This window comes from Peromyscus californicus, unplaced genomic scaffold (genome assembly GCF_007827085.1).
Source record: "Peromyscus californicus insignis strain IS unplaced genomic scaffold, ASM782708v3 Scaffold_5__1_contigs__length_169319896, whole genome shotgun sequence".
Taxonomy (NCBI): domain Eukaryota; kingdom Metazoa; phylum Chordata; class Mammalia; order Rodentia; family Cricetidae; genus Peromyscus; species Peromyscus californicus.
Window position 1 is genome coordinate 68064205 of NW_026294573.1, and position 17681 is coordinate 68081885.

General features: G+C 44.9%; 1 protein-coding gene across 3 annotated transcripts in view; it reads left to right on the plus strand.

Moving 5' to 3' along the window:
* Ttc39b (tetratricopeptide repeat domain 39B) overlaps positions 1–17681 on the plus strand; it is a 112102-nt gene that overhangs the window by 47964 nt on the left and 46457 nt on the right. For all 3 annotated transcript variants that reach the window (XM_052715114.1, XM_052715116.1, XM_052715115.1), the window contains 2 exons: positions 6192–6284; positions 16354–16461. In XM_052715114.1, the coding sequence (XP_052571074.1) occupies positions 6192–6284; positions 16354–16461 (201 nt within the window). The remainder of the gene's footprint in view (positions 1–6191; positions 6285–16353; positions 16462–17681) is intronic.

The following is a 17681-nucleotide window of genomic DNA, read 5'->3' on the forward strand; positions in this document are numbered from 1 at the left end:
CAGTGATTTGAGACTGAATATTCCTTTTCCCGATGATGAAAACAATGTGTGATCGTGTCAGAAAATTTGGAAAAGATGGAGACAGGTGCAGACAGGGGCAAAGAATGGAAACCCATCAAGTCCTAGAGATAATACTAAGAATTTTAGTTCAGGGGGCTTTTGTATTCTTAGAGGAAGGGCATCTTGGTTATCAGTCCACTTCTCTCATATCTAATATTTTCTTATTTCAGGGTATAACAGTTATGTTCTTATCACCCTGTGGCTTTATCAGTTTTATTTTCTTGTAAAGAATCAGGGTGAGAAGGAGGGAAAGGTTGGAAAGATGGTCTTCTGATTTGATAGTGGTGATGGCAGGTGAGATGTGGAGAGGGCTGAAGGGTAAGCATGCCGAGTTCTGGGCTGTTTGTGTTCCTTCCCCACCCCCCCATGGTGTATTTGTTTCTGATTTAAAAGAAAAGATTTACTTGTATATATTCTCTGTGTCTGTGGTATAAGCATATGCCACATGTGTGAGTTCCAGGACAGCCAGAGCAACACAGAGAAACCCTGTCTTGAAAAACAAGACAAAACAACAACGACCAAATAGTTCTGTGTAATATTTGAACATTAGAGCGATGCTTGTCAATAATAAAAAGACAGATAACTCACTTAGAAATTTGAAAAGCATCTGGATAGTTCTCAAAGAAGATACACAAATGGCCAAATAAGTGCCTTAAAAAATTCTTAATGTCATCAGCCATTAGGCAATGCAAGTCACAGGCACAGTGCAAGGGCTTGGCTCCATTAGTGAAGTGTTTGCTGCAGAAGCATGAGGATTTGTGTGTGCATCCCAAACAACCGGTGTACACAGGTGTTCTAAAAAACTCCAACCCCAAAGCAGTTACCTCACTCACCAAAATGACAAGTATTTGTCAAAATATAAAGAAATTGGAGCTGCCATATTTTATTGGTTAGATTATAAAATCATGTAACCACTTTGGAAAACAATTGGTGAGAATTCTTCAGTGTCAAATGTAGAGTTATCATATGACCTCACCTATTATATTCACATAAAACTTGTCCATGAATATTAGTAGCAGCAGTCTTCATGATGTACAAAAAGTGTAATGTCCCATACATAATGAACAAATGAAATGGTAACCAAATTTGGCATATCTCAGCTGTGGCATATTACTTAGTATTAGATAGGGTGAGTTATTGTTACCTGTTCCACACAACATGAATGAATCTTGGAAACATGGAAAGGGAAAAAGCCAGTCATCCAAAACAGCATATGTGACAATTGACTATTGCCCAGAAAAATAAAATATATACAGATGTAAAAGACTAGTGTTTGCTTAGAATTAGAGGTCATGAGGGGCGTGGAGAATGACAGGAAATAGGTTGGTACTTTTGGATGATGGGATGCTGTAAGTTAGATTGTGATGAGATAGTTGGATACTTCTGGGAATTATATCTCAAAAATCTGTTTAAGATGTTTTAAAAGCTAGAGTGTTCAAAACAATGCAAAATAAAGGCATATTTTCCTCATGTAGTAATATCTGTAATTGAAATATACTGTGTGGCCTTCTTTAGTCACTGTCAATCAAATAAGAATGTTTTTTTCACTATTTGAAAACATACTTTCTAACATAAGCATAGCAGAATTAGGATAACTGTAGAACTAAGAAGCATTTAGGTAAAATTTAAAAGTTGTGGGACTGGAGAGATGGCCCAGAGGTTAAGAGCACTGGCTCCTCTTCCAGAGGTCCTGAGTTCAATTCCCAGCACCCACAGGGTGGCTCACAACCATCTGTAATGAGATTTGGCGCCCTCTTCTGGCCTGCAATGCAGGCATCCATGCAGACAGAACACTGTACACATAATAAGTAAATCTTAAAACAAAAATTGTGCTAATTGTGGTGGGTCACATTTAAAAATGGATCAAAATAAAGATTTAGTGTTGCTCCTTTACAATACATGGATTTACAATACTTGCACAATGTTTATATACTGATAACCTTTACTGAATGAAATAAGCAAAGACTTGAATAAGTCTCTGTATTAGTCAGCTTTACATCCCTTCAGCAAAACACCTGAGGTAGCTAAGTCATACAGAGAAAAAGGTTACTTCGCCCACGATTTTGGAAGTTCAGAGTCCTAGATTAGGCAGTCCTGTTAGTTTTGGCCTGTGGTGAGGGTGGCATATGGATAGCATATCGTGGTAGCTTGTGTGGGAACATAGTTACATCTTGAACAGGAGTAGAGAACAGGGATGGACATAGCAGATTTCTTCCTTTCATAACATTGAGTTCTCTCACCTGATACACCCAGTGATGTATGTAAAGCTTTCCCACCAGATCCTACCTCCCAAGGGTCCACCACCTCCTACTTGGGACCAAGTGTGTAATCACAATGGACTTTGGAGAGGGCAGGGCAGACTCAAGCTGTAGCAATGTATATAAATGTAAAAATGCAGTACTATAAAGGGCATCTTTTGCATAAAATACAATATTATAAAGGGCATTTGTAATAATATAGTGAAGTCTGAATAAAAAAATCCAGCAAGACTTTTTATATAACCTTATAATATAACTTTATATTTATAACTATATAATAAAAAGATTCCCAAATACAAGCTAACAAAGCAGATGACTCCCGTCTGTTGACCTTCACTTATCAGAAAGCTGAGGTAATGGTAAGTGTGTGAAGTGCAGGCGTCCACTACCAGGTAACACACAAGAGCTTGCCCTGGCTTAGGGGTTGCAGTTTAGTGCAGCATTGTCAATAAATCAGCTCATGCCTCAGGCTTGTTGATCAGCAGGAAGATTAATGAGGTGATAAATGCTCCCCAAAGCACTTGGGAGAACTGAAGACAAAATGTTGATAAGATTTATGAAACACAAAACTGGCTTATTTGTTTATCACCAGCCAGGTGATAAAACCGTAACATTTTCAGACATAAATTATTTGTGTATCTATTGGAGTAAAATAGCTACAAGTTAATGTCAGGTTTTTACAAAGATGTATTTATTTTATGTGTATGAATATTTTGCCTGTGTGTATGTGTGGGCACCATGTGTGTACCTGTGTGAGCCTGGTGTCTCCAGGAATCAGAAGAGGGCACTGAGTCCCTGGGGATCTGGAGCTATGGATGGTTGTAAGCCATCACAGGGGTGCTGATAATCAAACCTGGGTCTTCTCTAAGAGCAACAGGTTAGCTGCTGAGCCATCTCTCCAGCTCGAATGTCCCATTTTCTAGAATATAAATGTTAGTGGTAAGTGACCAGCCAAGCATGGGCAAGCAAGTCTCTAGGGAGTGAATATTCCTGCCAGTGCTGTAGGATCCTGCGAGGACTTCAGTCTCCCTTTGTTGTCTCATTTCTGAGCTGACAAATGGCTGGAGGATGGGTTGTTGATTGCCTATCTTAGGAGGAAGGGAGGGATTGGGGGTGGAGGTTAAATGTAGCTCACACTGTACTCAGAACCATATTCCAGGTATAATATAATGTACTGTGCTATTTTCTCTACTTTGTACATTTGGAACATTTCTAGTTTTTTTTTTTTTTTTTAAAGGAGAAAATAGGTTCTGATGAAGTACAGACAGGAATTTATACTGAATGAGTTAGGTGTGTAAATTCTGAGTGGCTGCAGACAAAAGACCAGCATGGCATGTTTGGTTCTGTGCCCTGTCTGACCCAGGAGCAAGCTGTGGTTTTATAAGTTCTCTGCCATCTAGAATCCTAGTTGTCTGCAGGACAGATGCTGCTTACTTGCATTCTCTCTCTCTCTCTCTCTCTCTCTCTCTGTGTTTCGAGACAGGGTTTCTCTGGCTCTATTCATCCATTTGTCTGTCTGTCTGTCTATATATTGTTTTTTTGGGACAGGGTTTCTCCGGAGTGCTGGCATCAGAGGTGTGCACCTCCACCAACCGGCTCATTTGTTTGCTTGATGAGAGTCTTGGTTGGGAAATGTCATGCTGACAAGGATGTGACGAAGGCCACCCAAGTCCTAAGGGAGGCAGGGATCTGCACTGTCAGTATCCGCAGCCTGGTTTCCTTCCTGTTTCTCTGGAGGTCCCTCCTGCCACATCATTGGCATCCTTCTGGGAAGGCAATACATCCTCATTACTCTGCCAAGTAATTTTCCTGTATTGCAGAAGAAACTGCAGAGGGAGGAGCTGGAACAGGGAAGTTAAGGAGCTGTGTGGAGAACTGTGTCTTCTGGTCTTAAGAATGAAGTTTTGGCTCCTGCCAGAAAAGAAGACACACCCTTGGTGGCATATTATGACCAGATCCCTGGAGGAACCCATGGAGAAGGGGAGATGGGTAGACACACGTACCTTACATTGCTATTTGCAAGTAAAGTGTGTTACAGAACATCCACCCTAGAAAAGCACCTGATCCTGAGCAAATACTGGTGGTTAAAAGCACAGTTTGCCGGGCGGTGGTGGCGCACGCCTTTAATCCCAGCACTCGGGAGGCAGAGCCAGGTGGATCTCTGTGAGTTCGAGGCCAGCCTGGTCTCCAAAGCGAGTTCCAGGAAAGGCGCAAAGCTACACAGAGAAACCCTGTCTCGAAAAACCAAAAAAAAAAAAAAAAAAAAAAAAAAAAAGCACAGTTTGTGGCATCATGGGCTGGTTGTGATATTAATGTAAAATGTGAAACAGAACTTCTGGGAATTTAGTGTGTAAAAGCATAAAGGGTTAGAAGGATGTAATTTGAACTTTTGTTAGCAGACTCAGGTCTGGCCACTCACCTAAGCCAGTACTGAGGTAATAAGAAGCCGGTGGGAAGGAAATCGGTTTTATTGAAGAGCTGGCATTCAGGGCCACAGGCATGGGCACATACACCTGTGACCTGGCACTCTTGAGGCTGAGGCAAGGGTCGTGTTCAAGGCCAATCTGGCTATAGAGCAAACTTTTGTCTTTAGAAACAAAACAACAGCGGTGCTGGAGAGATGGTTTACTGGTTAAGAAAATTGGCTGCTCTTTTTTTTTTTTTTTTGGTTTTTCGAGACAGGGTTTCTCTGTGTAGCTTTGCGCCTTTTCCTGGAACTCACTTGGTAGCCCAGGCTGGCCTCGAACTCACAGAGATCCGCCTGGCTCTGCCTCCTGAGTGCTGGGATTAAAGGCGTGCGCCACCACCGCCCGGTGAAAATTGGCTGCTCTTTGAGAGGACCTGAGTTGAATTCCCAGCACCCACATGGTAGCTCCTACCATCTGTAACTCCAGTCTCCAGGGATGTGACGCCGGTTTCTGGCTTATGGGTCACCAGGCTCTCACACGTGGTACACAGACATAATTGCAGGCAGAACATCCATGTGCATTAGACAATAACAGCAAAACCCAACATCCTAAAAAGATGGGTAGCTGCTGTCTCAAAGCTCTGCCTTATGAATATAATAAATACTGTAATGAAATATGTATAGCTTTACTTGGGGAGAAATGTCTGAGTCAGGCTTGGTGGCTCATATTTGTAATCTCAGCACTTGGGAGGCCGTGGCAAGAAGATTGCTGTGAGTCTGAGGCTGGCCTGGCCACCTGGAGACGGACCCTAACTGAAAACAAAACCAAAAACCCTGGAAGACCATACATGCGTACGAATGATCTGGGTCAAGCACAGTGACAGACACACTTATGATCCCAGGATTTGGCAGACAGAGTCAGAAGGATCGCTGCAAGTTTGAGACCAACATAATCTACATACTGAGTTCTGGCCAGCCAGGACTATGTAGCCAACCCCTGCCTATCCTCGCCCCCTTCCTCAAAAAGGCGGGGAGGGGAAGAAGTAAAGAAAAGGGATACAAAAGATAGCAGGCAGTGGGAATTTCAGTATATTGTTTGCGTGTTAAAATATAAGGAAAATCAGTCTCCCGATGGCTTTTCTCTCTTCTCTTTTTTTAAGACAGGGTTTCTCTGTGTAGCCTTGGCTGTCCTGGAACTCAATTTGTAGATCAGGCTGGTCTCGAACTCACAGAGATCTGCCTGCTTGCCTTCCAAGTGCTGGGATTAAAGGCATGCACCACCACCGCCCGGCTCCCAGTGGTTTAATTTCAGGAATGTTTAACATGAAGTAGAATTAAGTTGAAGTAGAGGTGCATTCTAGAAAATGATTGACAGGTGTGTATTGGTGTGCACTGTGCTCTCACGTTTGTGCAGCCCCTTCTCACTGAACAAAGAACTGAAACCCTCACTGCTTTTTAATCAACAGGTCTCCCTCGGACATGGCAACAAGCGGCTTTCACTTCGTACCATGTGACACCAAACGGGCATCCAGACAGCTTGGAGCATCTGCTGTGGGCAGGTCAGAAGACTGCTGGGATTCTTAGGGGACTGCAGTTCACCAGTGAGGTGGGGGTGGGCCTAGGCAATTAGAGCGTCCATTTTGTGAGTTAGAGAAGATGCATGCAAGAGGACCCAATAGTATAGTAAGAGCAAAACTAAACTAAACTTGGGGGACACAGCTTCTTGTCCCCCCCCCAAAATAGCATTATTTTGTGTATGTGCACGTTGTGTGAGAATGAGTACCACTGCACATTTGTAGAGGGTAGAGGACAACTTGCAGGAGTTAGTTCTCACCTTTCACTGTGTGGGTCCGGGAAATTGAACTCGGCTCCTCAGGCTTGGTAAAGATACTGGCTTATCTTTAAACTGTAAAACTTTCGTTTTGTTTGCTGAAGTGTTTATCTGTTTATTCTTTATTCATAAAGCCTTGGGAGTCAGATATCGGAGTAAGAACTTGAATGATCAGAGAAGTGGCAGAATAGGGACCAGTGACCTCCTCTCTCTCCCTCCTCCATCCGAAAAGGCTGAGAATCTTTCTAAGCCCCGCCTTACTCTTCCTGTATCTCTGTATGTCCTTGGTCCTCCAAAACCTCTATGGCTAATTTTGATCTAGTTAGCTAGCTCCACCCTCTGATTCAAAGTGAACTTTATTGGCAGTCTCAGTAGCGTCAGAGTGTGATCAAAATATCCCACAACGGTTTGCTTTGTGTGTGTGTGTGTGTGTGTGTGTGTGTGTGTGTGTGTGTGTGTGTTTCTTTGTAGCTGGGCAGGCCTAGAATTGGCTATGTAGCTGAAGAAGACCTTGAATTTCCTGATCTTTCTGCATGACGTTCTGGGATTACAGGAGTGGGCTACCACACCTGACCCATAATAGATTTTTAAATCTCGTGTTGTATTACTATTATTTTTCTTCCTTTTATTTTCTCATGACCTTGGCTTAAAAATGCGTTTTAAGAAATTAATCTACTGTAAAAACTCAGGAGCCACAGAAAGCACAAAGAGAACGGGATGTAATGTCAGTATTTGTAGTCTTCTTAGATTTACTAACTTGTTTAAATTGGGATCATGTCACAGTGTCCTGTAGTCTGTTTTTTAAACTTATATATCATTATGTTTTCTTCTTTTTTTTTTTAAGGTAATTTTTTTATTTTGTTATATTTGTATTGGTGTTTTGCCTGAATGTATGTCTGTGTGAGGGTGTCACATCTTGGAGTTAAGATAATTGTGAGCTGCCATGTGGGTGCTGGGAATTGAACCCGGGTCCTCTGGAAGGGCAGTCAGTGCTCTTAACTGCTGAGCCATCTCTCCAGCATTGTATCTTCCCTTCCTTATAGGTATTTTTACAATACCATATTCACTTGCCAATCATCGTCCTTTCTAATTTATTCTAGAATTGAGTTAACAGGTTTCTGAACATGTAAGTTGGGTTTTTTTAAAGTGTGTGTGTGTATGTGTGTGTGTGAGTGTGGGTGCTAGTGTACCATGGTATGTGTGTTGAGGTCAGAGGACAGGCTCCCCTGTAATCCTCACTGTCCACGTCACACAGGATGCCTTTGTCAGCCGCTCACTGCAGTCGACCGGCACAGGCTCTGAGGGGTTGCCTGTGTCCACTTCCTGCGTCACCGTCACCGCAGCAGTGCTGGGCTGGGCCGAGAGTTACTGCATCCGGGTTTACACGGGTCCCGGGGATATGAACTCCCGCTGAGTCCTTTACCCACCGAGCGTTTCCTTAGCCCTAAGTTGTTATTTTATGAGTTTCAAGGCATTTTTGTTTTGTCTTAATACCCATGAGATTTGAGACAGGGTTTCTCTGTGTAGCCCTGGCTGTCTTGAAACTCACAGAGATCCGCCTGCCTCTGCCTCCCGAGTGCTGACATTAAAGGCGTGCACCACCATGGCCTGGCTAAAATTGTTTGTTCGTTCGTTCACTCATTCATTCATTCATTCATTCATTCATTCATTCATTCATTTAGTGTTTTCTATTCTTACTTAGAGGTTTGTGGAGCTTTTAAGTTTATATATCGGGTCTTCATTTTAGATTTCACATTTGGAATTAGCTATTACAAGTGTGTTCATTATACTTAGGAATTTGGTAAATCGTCTTGGTATGGAAGGGGTTGGAGGAATGGAGATAAAGTTGGAAATAACTTGTAATAATCTTAAATTATTTTCCACATTACTTTTTAAAAATTCCAAATGCTCCTGCTCATGGAAATATGAGGGGGTTTTTTCCTAGAAAGAAATATTTCCTTCTCATAGTTATCCTCTAATTCTTGTTTCCTAGGTAACTCCCACGTCAGCATTTATAAAGCTGTGTTTGAAAAGAACTGAAAGCAGTGGTAAATAAGGTCAGAGCTGGACTGAGGCTGTGGCCCAGGAATCTTAACTAATGCCCCGACCACAAATGCTGTTTCTGGAGACAGCACAATAAAAAAGGGAGTGTTTGGAGGGAGAGGTGACCGGGACAGAGGAGCTTTGCAGAGAGAATGAGTTCTAGCGAGAGCCACAGACGTGGGGGAGGGACGAGGATTTGAGGGTGGGTGAATTCTGGAATCTGGTCTACAAGGTAGATGTAAAGAGGCGTGCATGGACGCAGGCTGGGAAATGAATGTCCTTTGCATTTTGTGGTTAATTGTTGAGAATGGAGGGAGTTGGGGCAGGAGTCAGGTTCTGGTGACAGATGTCAACTCTTGAAGTTCTTGCAGCAGGGAGGGAAGGTGTGTTAGTCAGCTTTTGTTACTATAAAGACTACCAAAGGCAGTCAACTTAGAAAAGCTTCTGTGTCTCCCAAACCTCAAGTCTGGCGTTTCCCCTGCTTTTGGCTCTGTGATGAGCTGCACATTGTGCACATGGCAGGGCAATTGTACCATGGCCAGGGATGGAGACCGGAGGAGGAAGCCAGGCCACCACGGTCCCCTTTAAGGGCATCTGTCCATCACCTAAAGATCTTCCACTTGGGCCCCACCTTTTAGAGACTTTACCATCCCCAGATAACACCTTTGGACACCAACACTTTAACACATGGGTCTTTGGGGACATTCCAGATGCAGGCTAGCAGAGAAGCCATGGTAGGACACAGAGCAATTCTGAGGGAGAGTTATTTCTGTGTTTAGTTTGCTTAAGTAAAAAGGAGTGAGATTTGTGCATGTGTCGGAGCTGAGGAGGAAAAGTTAGATAGACACCCAGGAACATGTGGAGATCAAATGCGAGAAATGGGGTAGAAATGATTTTATTATAGTATTAACACTTGCAGATTTTGGAGCCTTAGCAAAACTGAATGTCCCCACCCTCTTCCTCAGAAGATATTCTACTGAGGTCAGTGAAGCCTCCAGCCTTTCAGAAGTCCATGGGCGTGGCTGGTATTTGGTGGCACAGGAAGTAACCAGCTTACTGCCTGTGTTGCAGCTCCTCAGCTGCCCCTCCCCACAGACACCTGCCTGCTTCTCCAAACAGTGCTGTAAGGCAGGCAGGTCAAGAGTCTGGGTCACCAGTTAACAAACAGGAAGCACTAGATGTCACCTGAGTTGATAGGGATGCTGCAGCTGTAGTTGGAAGGCAAACACCCCGTGCTCTGCCCTTTTGTGATTCCCTCTGCCCTGGTGATTGGCCTCTTGTTTGTTTAGTCTCAAATCATTTTGATGGTGCTGGTTTCTTTTGATTCTCCCTCAGCCTAGAAATAGGAGAGAAATCTTCCCATAGAGGGATTTGATGCCTAGAGAAGTACATGGCTGCCAACTAAGATCCTTTGTGGCTCTGAAATTCTGAGTTTGTATTTATTACTGGTATCTTTAAAGGGCACCAGTGATGAAATTACAGATTTCTGTACATTTTGTGCTTTTCACCTCCAGTTTCTTAATAGACTAGTTGCTGAAGTAGTTGTGTTAAGCATTTTGGAAAAGTGAGGAGAGACTCCTTGTTGGCCCAGACTTTTCCCTTCACCTCATCCTCTTACTGTACCCCGTAGTTAGAGAGGAGACATGCTCTTAGGTCTTCACTCAGATAGCTTTCCATGCAGGTGGGCTGTTGGAAAAGTTGTTCATTTTCAGATCTTAAGGATGAAGTGTATCATAGTCGTTGTGATGTATTTGAAGAATTCATGAAAGCAGGAGTCTGGGGTCTCAGGCTAAAGGGATGGAGAGAAGCCTCTTATAGATCTATTTACTCCTCACTTGCTAGCATGGGTACCACTTCAGCCCCATGTGGGTACAAAGCAGTGTCAGTTACTAATGAAGGCTGCTTTGGGGGAGTCTCAGCATCATGAAGGAAATTATGGCCACTGAGGAGGTAGAATTCCAGAGACTGTATAGTAGGGTGAGGTTCCCAAATGGTTAAGTCATTGATTGTGGCAGACTTTTGAGTAGAGGCCAGTGTGAGAGGAGGGGACTTTGTTTGGATTGTTTGGTAAAGAAGGCCGTCTAGAGAGCCACTGCTTGTCAAGAACACAATTAGAGTTGAATCAATCTGTGTATGAGGGGCTTGTTAAAGCAGGGTCGGGCCCTGCAGGTAGATTGGCATTGATCTTGTTCTCCTGCCCCAGCCTCCTATGTGCTAGCTTTATGAGTGCCTGGCTATGTTCCTTTCAGACAGGAGGAAACTGAGGTAAATGCCTTTTTAAATCCTGCACAGCCCACTGTCGATGCGAATTTGTGGGGTGTCCCCTCTGCCTTTACTAATTAAAGAGAAAAAGACAGCAGGAGAGTCTGCTCCGGTTATTTGCTGTAGGCTTCTGAGCCTCTGGACCTCCATGCCTGAATCATTAGACAGGAGGGCTGTTGGGGTCTTTGAGTACAGTTGGGGTCTTGGATTGGAGAATGTTGGAAAATCCCACACTCCTTAGTAAAGATCTATGAAGAGTAAAGTCATGCCCCTCTCGCCTTCTGCATGTTGGAAGGGTTAAGTTCCTCTTGGGAAGACCTGTTTCCTTGGCATTTTTGTGTAGAGCAGTGTTTCTCAACTTTCCTAACACTGCAACCCTTTATTTATTTATTTATTTATTTATTTATTTATTTATTTATTTATTTATGTATGTATGTATGTATGTATGTATGTATGTATTTATTTATTTATTTATTTATTTGTTTCCTTTCCTTTCCTTTCCTTTTCTTTTTTGGTTTTTCGAGACAGGGTTTCTCTGTGTAGCTTTGCACCTTTCCTGGAACTCACTCTGTAGACCATGGCCTCGAATTCATGGAGATCCGACTGCCTCTGCCTCTCAAGTGCTAGGATTAAAGGCGTGTGCCACCACCGCCTGGCTGCACTGCAACCCTTTAAAACAGGTCCTCATGCTGTGGTAATCCCCCCAACCATGAAATTATTTTTGTTGCTACTTCATAACTCTAATTTTGCAACTTTTTTTTTTTTTTGGTTTTTCGAGACAGGGTTTCTCTGTGTAGCTTTGTGCCTTTCCTGGGACTCACTTGGTAGCCCAGGCTGGCCTCGAACTCACGGAGCTAATTTTGCAACTTTTATGGATTGTAATGTAAGTATCTGTGTTTTGTAATAGTCTTAAGTATCCCCTGGGTCAGGGTCATAGACCCTCAAGGGGTCACGACCCACAGGTTGGGAACTGCTGGTATAGAGGTACTTGGGATATCAGTGAAGGGTTCTGACCCATGAAGATGGAACTCTTAGCTTTTTACTTCACAAAGACTGCATGAGAGGATGGAGGCTCTTAGTTGCAGGCTTTGCTTGTGGGTTGGGTGCAGAGCCTCCTCTCCATGGCTCATTACATCACAGAGTGAACAGACCTCCTTAGACCTTGTTCTCAGGAAAAGGCTGGATGAGGCTGGGGATAGAACTCAGTGGCAGAATTGGCTACAATTAACTCAATCTCTAGTACAAAAAAAGAGGAGGCAGGGTGGTGGCAGTGACAGCGGTGGCGGTGGTGGTGGTGGCAGTGACGGTGGCAGTGGCGGTGGTGGCAGTGACAGTGGCAGTGGCGGTGGCAGTGGCGGTGGTGGCAGTGACAGTGGCAGTGGCGGTGGCAGTGACGGTGGTGGCAGTGACAGTGGCAGTGGCGGTGGCAGTGATGGTGGCGGTAGTGGCGGCAGTGGCCGTGGTGGCAGTGACAGTGATGGTGGTGGTGGCAGTGACAGTGATGGTGGTGGCGGTGGCAGTGGTGGCGTTGGTGGTGGTGGTGGCGGCATCAGCAGCAGTGGCAGCTGCAACAGGTGGGCTGCTCACACCCATTCATCCACTTTACCTTTTCCAGTCACCAGTCAGCTAGCCCACTGGATTTGAACTTGTGATCCCTCTGCCTCAGGGTCTTCCTTCTACCGAGGCGGGGAATGGAGCAGAAAGCAGAACAACCAAGCCCCTCCCCAGGGAACCTAGGGGAGGAAGTGCTCATTTCCTCCAGATGTTAATACGGGAGAAGAAAGAGTGCCTTGTCGTTCGTGGTAGGTTCATGGTTGAGGAATCTAGAGCAAAAAAACCAGATGACAAGAGAAATACGTGTGATGTGTGGAATGACATGGAACCCCTTATCAGGAAGTGACCCAAAGAAACTGGAAACCCCAGATTGCTAAGTTCTTTTCAGTTTATTATGGAAGAGCAAACCCCCCTTTGCTAGCATGCCTAACCATGACTGTCCATCCTTCAGTTCTCTTCTTGTCCCAAATAAGTCAGTCTAAATGATAATTCTTCAGAAGGTAGAGACTCATGTAGAAAAAATGGAGTTGTGCTGGGTGCCTGTGATCTGGTTATTTAGCTCCTCAATTTCAGTAGAGTTGGTACAGTATGGGAAATCTTTGATTGTAGTTCTTGAGGTCAAGGAGACCTGGAGGAAACTGGGGAAAGTAGGAACTTTATCTGGCTACGCCCAGTGAAGACTCCAGTGTTCCCATCTTCTCTGTTACCCTGGACCTATTCCTTCACTCCCATACATGCTCACTGTCGTGAAGACAAAAATCCTCATGTACCGCCTATGCTGTAGACACCATGGTCCGTAAGTCCCGGATGGCTAGTTTCTACTTCAAGTCACATGTGGATCCAGCAAGGTTTTTGTGGGCAACCTCCTCAGGTTTTCTGGACTTTGGTTCATCTTCTCTTCCATGTTTCCATTTGATTTGACCCCACTCTAGTCAGTGCTAAGTAGTTTGGTGTTATCCAGTTGAGTGGGTATGTGAACAGATGACTCTGAATTACTGAAAGCAGTTCTTAACAGAATACTGGTACTAATAGCTGCCATTATCCAAGGACTTCTGCCCAGACACTAAGCACATCACATGTATTAATAGTGCAGCTTATAATGTGGGTGCTTTTGCTAGATACATCTTATTATGAATTAGGAAACTGAGGATTAGGGACGAAAAGTGATTTGTCATGGTCCTATGTAGGATTGAGGTAAGGTCAGGAACGGAGCCAAAGGCTCTGCCTCCAAAGCCAGGATCCTCATTCACTACAAGACATACAGCGTTTGCAATCAAGCATATTGAGTGATTGTTAAAGGGAGAAATGGAATTGGGATGTAAGGGATACTATTAGCGCCATTCCAGATATATACATTATTTTGTATGTTTTTAAAAATGTAAGACTAAAATAACCATTGTGCCTTATATTGGCCTATCATGTAAATTACAATTAGGAAGGAGTCTTCACTTTGCTGGGGATACATGGCAGGAACAGGCAGGGCTCCAGCCGGTCTAGAATGTGAGTGTGTGGGTGGAGCATCCAGAGCTTTTGCAAGACTATACACAGCTGTTGACTCCAACAGAGCAGGAACACTCACAAAGCATGCCATAGCAACCATTGCCTCTGTTTCTTTCAAACAGGTTGTGGGTTGTGAAAGCCACAGAGATGGGCTGGGGGTGGGGTGAGGAACGACTCTGGAGAATGGAAACACTGACTTTTACTTCTAGTTCAAGATTCTTTTCATTCTGTCATGCCAGGCTTGAGGGGAACCCCATGCCGATGAACCTTTCAAGATGCCTGGTTGTTTTTAAGAGTCTTGCTCATTGTTCTGGTCTGATTGGATAGGTTTGGTTGGGAATATGTTTCCTGGGCCTGTTGAACTTTATGTGGCAGCCATGGGCAGCCATTTTTGTTCTTAATCTGAGAAGGCAGTGTCAGGAATATCTCTTTTAGGGAGAGAAGTCTGAGAGTGGTAGAGAGGGTGAATTAAAGCAAAATTGGGCTTTCACTTGGGCCGATGCCAGGCCTGGGTGAGAAGCTCTGAGTGTGGGGTCCAGCAGTAGGTACTAACAAGCTCTCAGAGGTGTGTCTAATGCCTGCTTAAGACTGAAACCACGAAGTCAAAACCTCTGGCATCAGGAAGGTATTCTTGGGGAGAGCTTTAGAGCTCTGAAGGGATAACCTCCCTTCGTGACATGGCCTTGGGAGCAGAGAGGGAAGCGTGTCTCCAGGAGGAAACCAGAGCCCTTGGTAGGCAGTACTGGCCGACTTCTGGGAGTCGCCGTGTTCGGTTCCAGGCAGACCTCATACAAAACAACTTTGGAGAGGTGTGGCTTGTTTGTTTGCCCTGGCCTGGGACAGGTGTCGTGGATCCTCCACATGGCAGCTGAGATGCGGAGGTGGAGAACATCCTGGTCACAGCTCTTTTCCTAGTAGTGGATAATGAGCTGCCCTCTTAGGGAGACCTGAGGGTGGGAGGGGCGATGCAGAGCAGTGAGAGAGAAGCTTGGAGCAGCACTCAGCAGCAGGGAAAGGAAAGAAGGTTAGCCCTGATGGCCTGGAGCTTGGTATGTGGATCAGGCTGGCTTCGAACTTACCGGGGTCTTTCGGCCTCTGCCTTCCGAGTACTGGGACTAAAGGTGTGCACTACCTGACCGATAGGGGACAGGACTTCTGAGACTATGCGTTTCCCTTTGTTCTTAGAATAGATTCCACCCCCTATGACACTATGTTTCTGACATTGGCCTAGTTTCTGTCATGGCTCTCATTTTTTGTCTTGCCTGCTGCATATGCAGCATGGAATTCTCCCTCCCCCGAACCCAGATATTCCCATGAGTCACCTCACTGTAGAACAGTTAGGGAGCATCTCTACATCACAGGTGCTCATCAGAGTCAGGCCACCATGTGTGTGACCTTTCCCCCCCAAGCCCTCGTCTAATTAGTGCCTACTGTGGGCAGTGTTTGTCGGTTGATCTCTGCTTCACAACAGCCCAGGAAATAGATGGCCGTGCTCCCATTTTACAGATAAGAAAGTTGAGGCCCAGCTATGTTATAGACAGAGTTGGCATTGGGACTTGGAAAATGATGCCCCAGAATGTGGTAGCACATGCTTAAAAGTCCTAGTGCTTAGGAAGCCAAGGCAGGTGGGTTACCATCAGTTCTAGGCTGGTCTGGGTGACACAGTGAGTTGAAGGTCAGGGCTACAGTTACAAAAGAGATTGAGAGAAAGGAAGTCAGAAGGAAACGGGAGGTCAGAGAGACGGGTGTTGAAGCTCCTGCTTTGAGAGTCAGCGCGTCAAAGCTCCGTACTTTGGTGCCGTTTTTCTCTCTTCTGTTTCCCTCTAGAAGAACAGGGAGGAATCTTTGCACGCCCCTGGCCGACTCGGGAAATGGTTCCAGGGAGAATGCAGTGCTATGCACATCCTCGAAGCTGAGCCAGAGGCTAGACCACCAGAGTGGACACTGCCTGCAGTCAGAGGGCTTTGCCTGGAAATGGGGTGCAGCGTTTTATGCCTATAATGATAGCACTTGGGAGGATGGGGCAGGGGAATTGCTGTGAGGTCCAGGCCAGCGTGGGCTCTAGTGTCAAACTCTGTTTCAAAGAGCAAACCCAAAATAAATGAAATCACTTGTTGTCTCTATGGCTCCACTTCCTCTCCTCTGCATAGGTTTATGTGTTTTTAAGTCTTCATGTGGGCAATTGGGTACTCACTGTTCATCCTTGCCTCGCACCTGTGTGTGCACTACGTGTGTGCGCCTTCTCTCCTGCCCACCTGTTTCTTACAGACTCAGAGCATCGGCCTTGCAGAGGGCAGGGAAGCTCCTTTGCCCCAGCATTGGGAAGTGGCCAAGGGGGAATTGCAGCTGGTCACCATAGTCCCCTTCCCCCTATGCCTTGGAATAAGGTGCTAGTAGTAAAAGTTACAAAAACCTATGTCTTTTTGTTTTTTCTTCAGTTCATCAGCCAAGGTGGATCTCAAGAGTGGTCTGGAAGAGTGTGCGGAGGCATTGAACTTATTTCTAAGTAACAAATTTAAAGATGCCTTAGAGTTGCTTCGTCCATGGTAAGTAGCTCTGTTTCTCATTAGATATTTTTCATGTGTTTTTCTGATGTCATGTTTCTGTGTTAATGGATCTGTATCTGCCTCAGTATTTATAATCTAGTTGGATTGAGACCCGTCCCCATCAATCAGCTTTAAAGAGATGGCTTTTCATATGTAGCCAATAGGAAATTTCTGATGCTTATTATCAGTCTCCACACTTGCTCAGGTGTTGTGTCTGATTTTGGAGGCCCATGTCTGTTCTCCTAAGTGAAGTCTTCACATGAGCCCTCCCTCCATCGCTGACCAGCGTTTCCTTAGAAATGGCAGGGGAGTAGCTAGAGAAGCCGAATCTCAGTGCTAAAATCAAGCTTAAGATATTAGGAATGTGGTTGGGGCTCCCTGCTTCTGTCATGGAAGTTACCAGCACTGAGTTTTGCAGGCGTGGCATCGCGCTACCCCACCTGCTCACTGGCCTCAGTTCTGCATGGGACGGACTTTGCAGAACCCATCCTGTCTCCAGACTCAGCTCCAGAGAAGCTGAGATCTTTGTAATTTGCTAGAGGGAGACTTGATGCTGAAGTCGGGGAATCCGATCCCTCACGTCAGGTGGTCACTGGTATCCCTCAGACTTGGTCTGCCATCTTCTGGACCATGGCTTCCCTTCGCCGCCTGTCTGCTGGGCTTTCCCACTTGCTAACTCGCTTGCCTTCTGACTCAGCGTCGTGTCCCGTCTCCTTTATTCTTTTTTGCAGGCAGATCTCCTTTTCCTCTCTACCATGTGCTTATAGAACAGGATGAAAATAAGTTAGTAGTTTCACAGTCTCTTATCTTTATGCTGTTTATCACTGTTAAAATTCCTCCTTCACCCCACTTGCATGGGAGGTTTGAACTGCCATTGATAACTCTGGGGTGAGTGGGGAGCGCCCTCGTTCAGGACAAAGCCTCTTTAAGCTCTGTCCAAGGTGAAAGGAATAGTGTTGCATGTGCTTCATGGAGCCTAGGGACGTTGAGTCATCCTCACAAGCCCCACATTGATATTTCAAACATAAATAATCAGCATAAGAGGCTTTGAGGGGAACTAGCAGCCTCAGGCTGTTGTCCCAAGCTTGATAGCCTCAGCTCTCAGGATTTCATCAGGAGTTCCAGGTGTTAGACTTTCTCATGACCTAATTGATTACAAAACTCTTGCTTCCTCTTGGCTTTGGCTGGAGAGGACATAATAGGCCTTTTTTTTTTTTTAA